Source organism: Vicia villosa, unplaced genomic scaffold (assembly GCF_029867415.1).
Source record: "Vicia villosa cultivar HV-30 ecotype Madison, WI unplaced genomic scaffold, Vvil1.0 scaffold8, whole genome shotgun sequence".
NCBI classification, from domain to species: domain Eukaryota; kingdom Viridiplantae; phylum Streptophyta; class Magnoliopsida; order Fabales; family Fabaceae; genus Vicia; species Vicia villosa.
Genome location: NW_026706811.1, coordinates 1666163 through 1673839, shown reverse-complemented (window position 1 = coordinate 1673839; position 7677 = coordinate 1666163). Strand labels below are relative to the sequence as shown.

General features: G+C 32.3%; 1 protein-coding gene across 1 annotated transcript; it reads right to left on the bottom strand.

Moving 5' to 3' along the window:
• Positions 1 to 5425: 5425 nt before the first annotated feature.
• Positions 5426 to 7215, bottom strand: LOC131643201 (zinc finger protein ZAT9-like). Its single transcript, XM_058913355.1, has one exon. The coding sequence runs from the start codon at positions 6961 to 6963 to the stop codon at positions 5572 to 5574; it is 1392 nt and encodes a 463-aa protein (XP_058769338.1). The 5' UTR covers positions 6964 to 7215; the 3' UTR covers positions 5426 to 5571.
• Between the last annotated feature and the right edge of the window lie 462 nt (positions 7216 to 7677).

Here is a 7677-nt window from a genome sequence, read left to right as displayed (position 1 = left end):
TAAGAGATGCTTAGAACATGGAACTTGATGATAAGAATATCTCCCTTGAAGTTTAAACCTTTTAGCTTACAATAATGATCAATTGATTAAGGGTTGATACTTAAAACCCTAGATTTAGGAGAAGTGTAGATGCATTTGATTCAATCACCTACAATTCACAAAGCTTTAAGAGAAAAAGACATCCTTTTTTGTATTTTGGTTAGTGTAACATAAGGAGTATACACAAATTTAGACAATCATGGGTGCTTGATGATTTCTCAAAGACAAGATGAGCACAAATCTAAAGGTTGAATCTCAAGATTGTGATCTTGATCAATTATTGGAATGCAAATGATTAAGGAATCTTAGGGTCAAAAATTGGGGTATGACAGCGGAATTATCAACTTTATACCTACAAGCACATAGATCCACAATCACAAATGACAACTCAAAAGATAATTATAAAAATATAAAGAGATATGGTTAGAATGATCACACCATAAATTATCATGGTCTGTCTTTAAACCACGCGACCTACTCCAGTTTCTAAGAGTTCCCTATTGATATTTATAGAAAACAATAACTTTATCTTTTACATAGGTTTAGCCCAACAATCTAAAAAATTAAGATTTTTCACATGATTAGCCCAACAAACTTACACAAATAACTTGAAACCAAGCTTTTTAAAAGTTTAGCTAGCTACTTTCAAATCTACAAGATGAAAACTAAGAGTAATATCAGGCGAGCTTTCACAACTTCAGTTCCTTCTTGATTTAACTTTGTTTAACTATTTCAATTAAAAATTTGAACACTTTGACTTGTGATTGCTTCTTAATTAATGATGTTTTATATTTATTCTTTTTTGTTAAATTGTCATCATTAATAGCTGCTTTTTTGACTAATTTATTGCTTCTTGACTAGTGATTGCTTCTTGACTAGTGATTGCTTCTTGACTAGTTTTCCTTTTTTGTTGGTATGTCTGAGAATATGAAGGAAATATTTTGATCATAACTTGAGGTGCAAGTTACATTCAAAACATGAGGAGTAATTTTGGAATTGCACTACTGAAGAATTATAGTAATAACTGCTTGGTCGGTTTGTCACATATATGCCTTCATCTTGTGATATGTGAAAATAAAAAAAAAGCATTTTCAATCGCATGGGAATTTCATTTCAAATGTTGTAACGTCTTTCAGGAGTCAAAACGTGGGAAAGAGAAAAAGCTGATAAGAAACGTGTGAAGGCGTGAAAAATACTAGAAAAGGGGGGGTTTGAATAGGGTTTTTAACAACTAAAACTTAATAAAAAATATCTTCCCTCTTTAAAACACAAACTTTTTACTCTTGATAATAACTATAGATTGCAATAAGGAAAGAACAAGGTATGTTTATACTATTTCACTTGAGAAATTCCCAAGCTAGTCTACTCCACCCGCCAAGGTGATTTCGCCTCTATCAATCGAGGTCTTAATCCACTATAACCAAACTGATTACAATTGCACGAGCAACCGCCGGTGACTAATACTGCGAAAGCAACCGCCAGTGACTAATACTGCACAAGCAACCGCAAGTGAATAACTACAATGCACAAGCTACCCGTAAGTGACTAACCCTGCACAAGCAAGCGCCTGTGACTAACCCTGCACAAGAAACCGCTTGTGACTAAGAACCTTTAAGACTCTTTAGTCCTAAACTTCCTAAGACTACTGACCAACAAGTCTATTGAGGCAAAATCAAACAATAGTTTGAATCAAAGTTTGCTTACAATATAAGTGTTTATGCACAAGCTGAATGTAAATGATATATTTCAAAAATAGACTAAGATTATAAAGCTATGAACAATCTTACTTGAATATCACACTTTGCCTTTCAATTAGAGTGAGCTAGCTCCATTCAACCTTATGTCAAAAGGGCCACACACATTAGAGTGAACTAGCTTCAACTTTTCTTTCGCTCATGGGCTAGTCATACTTGAATGATTTCATAGCCTGCTTTGCTTTACAACATTCCTCACACATTTGAATTGGCTCTTTCATCCAAGGTAAGCCATACACCCTCTTATTTATGTTGAGCATACCTAAACTTCTAAATTTTAAATGTCCATACTGTGATGCCATAGCTAGTTCTTGTCTTCTTTTGTAGTAGAAGCAAGACATTTGTGATCAATTGTGTTGATCACTACTTTGAAGTTCTTGTTATTTTCCAATGGTGCTTTTAAATTAATACTTCCATCACAATCATACACCTTCATCTGATTATTTTCCAGCTTCATGTTATACTCTTTTACAAGTAATTGACCCATGCTTATCGAGTTACTTATCATCGAAGGTACACACACATCAGTGATATTGACTTTTTAACCATCCTTTCTAACCACATATATGTTTCCTTTTCCACCTGATGTAACATACATGCCATCTGCAAACTTGACCACGTTCTTAACTGATTCATCTAACTTGGTGAACCAGTTTTATTATCAGTCATGTGGTTGCTGCATCCTGAATTTAGATACCACATATTTCCTTGTTCATTGTTCGACTTAGTATTGTCCATGAGTAGTGCATAATTAGAGTCACTATCTTCAGCATGTGAATATTGCACTTCATCATTATCTTTTGCTCTTGCTTCCTTCTTTCTTCGACAATCTCGTGCATAATGGCAAAATCCTTGTCAGTTGTAACATTACACCTCTTTCATGTCAATTTTCTTCCATGAATAATTTTTGCCCATTCTTTTCTTGGTTGAATCATCATGATTCTTTGAGTTATTTCTTGACTTCTCATCATTAGCAAGATTCATTATTTGCTTCTCCTTTTCTTTTCCAGACTTCTTGGTGAATCTTGCTTGCAGTGTCTGTTCAGCCACCTTATCCCTTTCTGAGTTCCTCTGCTTCAGCCTTATCTCATGAGCCACTAATGAAGCTTGAAGTTATTCCAACTTTATCTCAGCTAGGTTCTTGGACTCTTCTATGGACACTACAATGTAATCAAAATTTGTACTCCGAGATCTCAACACTTTCTCAATCTTCTATAAATCGTTGGTTGATTCACCACGCGCCTTCATCTGGTTCGTGAGTAACATTAATGTTGAGAAGAAATCAACAACTAACTTATCTTCTTACATTTGTGTTATCTCTATTTGCTTTCTCAGTGTCTGCAACTTCACCTTTCTTAGTTTTTTATCTTCTTCGTTTAAGTTCTTCAACTCGTCCCACGCTCCTTTAGACAATTCATCTTCAATGATCTTATCGAGCACATTAGGATCCACAAATTGATGAATCAAGAAAATAATTTTTCCATCTTTCTTCCATTGATCCTTGTGCTCAGCTTTTTGAACATCAACGACATTTGCTTCCAATGTCGGCACTCCAACATTCACGATTTCATCCACATCTTGAAATTTGAAGATAACCTTCATCTACGCAACACACCATTCTAGTTCTCACCTTTGAAAATCAAAAGATTCACTGAAAATCGCGTTGATGTCGTGTTTCCTTTTGCCATTACAAATTCCCTCTGAATCGCAATCGAGAAGAGAAAAAATTATATTGAAAGAAGATTTTATTAAAGTGAAGTTGCTGTTAAAATTGTAAAAGACTATATTTTAAATTACAATATCATGCTTATTTATAGGCAACCAAAGTCCAAGTCCAAAACATACAAATTACATTTCGATTTTGACATGACAGTTATATATTGTATTCGACTCTATCGAATATAACTAACTATACTCAGCTATCTCAAGTATGTCGACTTCAACTGCTTTCACTTTATCGAACACAACATAGTCAAATATAGACTTGCTTACTAAAACCATGTATTACATCTTCTAACACCTAAAATTTACATGTGTTAAATAAGTTTTTGAATTATGTTTAATTATATATGTATATTTAAAATATTTTACATGTATTTATAGAATAAAAATTAATATATTAATAATATGCAAAAGATAATAGAATTGCCAAGTAATTGATACAATAATGACATTTATGTCATTTTATATTTATCATCCAATAAAATCGTTAATTTACATTATATTTTAATTAATTGAACATTTATCAATCATCAATTATAAATTATTAATTATTACCGTTAAATATTAGTCAACAACAATAAACTATTAATTAATTTATCGACAATCAAATATATTTTTTTTGGAACAAATAAGTTAGTCAGTATATTAAATTTATATGACAAAGTCTAAGTTAGCCTCTAACCATTTTATATATATATATATATATATATATATATATATATATATATATATATATATATATATATATATATATATATATATATATATATATATATATATATATATATATATATATATATATGATGAATGCTAGTCAATTAAATTTATAGCTCTGAATAAAATTAGTGATTGACCTTAATAAATGACATAAAAATATTTAATTAGTAATTATTTATTTTAATTTATATAAAAAATAAAATTAAGAGAAAAATGAAAAGGTATAATAAACTTTAAACTATAGACTACTTAAATTAACTTACAAAAATAAGTTATAAATTGTTAAATTTAAATTTTAAACTAGTAAAAAAAATTATGAAACAAATATTTTTAAAAAAATATGAGTTTATAAACTCTAAATTACAAACTATAAATTCAACGGAATTATCTTTATTCTAATATTTAAAAAAAATTTCTTACCACACTTCTACAAATTAATAGTAATCCTTTTTTTTCCTAGTCAAATCTTCAACCACAATAATAATCTTCAACAACCACGTGTTGTTTCCAATGCCAAAAGAATAGAGCTAATTAATTCAAATTCAAAAATAGAAAATTTGTTCATTTATTTTCTAAATTATCGTAACCTTTGGAGTACCTCCAATGTCAATTTTTAAACCATTTTTATAGCATTCTAAAAACTACACGTTACTGGAAAATATTTTTTGATCACATTTGGAGAGAGAAAGAGAGAAGTTAGTAATAATCCTTATTTCATTATCACACCTCCCAAAAGACAAATCACAAATTGTGAATGGAAATTAGAATTGGACCCCGGTGGTTCAATTTGAAATACTAGAACTATTGTGCAAGTGCATGATTCTCATAAATAATAATCATATTCACCAATTTCATCATAAAAATATTCATATTGACCAGGATATTCAATTGGGATTAGAGAGGTGCTGTTCTCAATCCTTGATATTGCAGAAATCAAAATAATTGAAAACTCCAACATTAAACAAAGAAATAAGTGTACAAGTGTTGGTTTCAGACATTAATCCTAACCCAGATAATTTTTTTTAGATTTGTCGGTGCTACATAAGTAACACAGAATAACAATGTAGGAGAAGGAAAGAAAAAATAATTCAATTGATAAACTAATAAAAATTGTCATCATGCTACAAGAACATGAGAAGAAACAAACTATACTCCTACCAAATAATGAATCTAAAAAAACCTTCAGAAGCAAAAAAAGAATACACCAACCAATTACCCATTTGTCTGTACATTGTCAATGATTTCATAACATGGATGAAAAAACCAAAACCTTTTCTATAATTCCATAATTCAACTAACCTCAGCAAAACAAATTTCTCAAAATCATGAAATTAAGTTCCTATTCATCATCAGGAGCAGGCAGGTTAAGATCAATCAAGCAAGCATTAACAGCCGCAGGAGCTGGCGCCGGTGCCCGCACCGGCGCCAGAGCTCTTGCTGGAGCAAGAGCTTGAGCACCTGGTCTAATGACAAGAGTGCTCTCATCATACCCTCCACCAACAAAATGTGATCTTTTGTGACCTCCTAAAGCTTGTCCTGACTTGAAAGTCCTGGGGCAAAGTGGACAATCATGTTCTTTGTTTTTCTTTGACTTCACTTTCTTCTTCCCTTTGCTACTTGACTTCTTGTAATTACCACTCTTTGCTCCATTCATGTTGCTCTTGTTGGCTTGTGCCTTTGGAGCAGTATATGAATCACTATCAGTGCTGTTTTCATCACTCTCATAAACCGATTCATCTGAATAACTCTCTCTTACATTCTTCAAACCCGAATACATCTCATCGTTACCATAACCGTTGTTCTTATTGCTCTGTATCTTCTTACTTGATGCAAAATCATGATCTTGAAATCGGTTCCTTAAACACCACTCGCTTGAAGCATCATCAGATTCTACCTTTTTAGGACCGTGCAGAAAATAACCAGAATCAGAGTTATCAGAATCATAACCTTCTCCATAATACTTCATCGTCATACCATTCACCTTGATCATCCCAGTTCCAACAACCTTAGTATCAACCATTTTCGATTTCAATTTCAATTTCAATTTCGCTTCGGGCTCAACAACAGCAGAGTTGTTCTCAGAAGAGTCTGTCCTCAAAGCAAACCTACCCTTGAAAGAATAATCTCTAGACAACATCATCAAAGTCCTGGCAACTTCTTCATGATCTTGATCAACCTCCGAAATCGAAGAAGAACAGTTTCCCCACGGAGGCGAAGACGAAGACGGCCGATTTTCATTACTAATAATCTTGAGCTTCATTCTCTTTGACTTCCTGGTATCAGTCGGAACCGAATCCTCGGTATCCGACTGACTATCCCTTACACCGACACCAGACACGACACCTTTCTCTGAATGAGAAGCCATGTGCCCGCACAAAGCTTTCAACGAGAAAAAACCTTTTCCACAATCCTTGCAGAATCTTTCATTCTGAACAGTAGTAGCAGCAGCAGCATTGGAATGCACAAACCTAGTTGTTTTCTTGGGATTCTCTCTAAGACCATAAATGTAGTTTCCATCGTCACCACCAACACTACTAGACCCTAATTCAGATCTCTTTCTCTTTCTTCCATCATCAAACTTAAACACAGTGTTAGCAGCAGCAGCATTAGCATTCATTATTCTTCTCTCTTCATTCTCACTCATCATATGAGTCCTTATGTGACCACCAAGAGACTTACCACAAAGAAACTTTCGTAAACAATACCTACACTCAAACTTCTTCTCTTCCATAATTCCGAATCTAAATCAATCAACAAACAACAAACAACACAAGAGAAAACAAAATCACCCACCAAAACTCTTACCGTAAAAATTTCTTGAAAAAACTAAGCAAGATCCTTGATCAGGAATTCACGATGATGAAGAGATGAAGAAGGTTGTTATAGTTTATAAAGACGATTCAAGAGAGAATAAAAAGAAAGGGTTAAGATGTGACAGTTCGTGTGAAGTACAAAAGATTAGACCCAAAAAAAAAGGCACAAAAGAAGAACAAGAACCCTTCAAATTATTCAGTTTCCAAAGCAACGAATTTAATGGGAAAAATCATAAAAATTCAAGAATTGGGTTTATATTTATTTATACTGATATTGCAGTTTGTTTTAGGAGAATTCCATGCATGGAAAAAAGGATATATTGTTACAAATTTTTTAATTGAATAAAGAAAATATAGAAAAAAAGAGAAGATTTATTTGGACGGCTAGGATTGAAGATTGATTCTGAGGATCCCTAGGATGTGTGAAACAAAAAACTGCCTTAAATTGTGTTTGTTTTATAAGGTTACACAACACAAGTGAAAGGTGAGTAGTATCTTGAAGCGTTATTGTTTTTTTGAGATTTAGCTCATTGTGATTCACTTCCATTGCAAATTTGCAACCTCTCTTATTATTGTTGAAAAAGACATTTATTTAATTCTATTTATTGCTTTTTATTTAATGTTACTTATTT

What these genes read in the sequence shown, in the direction of transcription:
- LOC131643201 (XM_058913355.1), bottom strand. Translation starts at nt 6,963, where the DNA reads ATGGAAGAGAAGAAGTTTGAGTGTAGGTATTGTTTACGAAAGTTTCTT.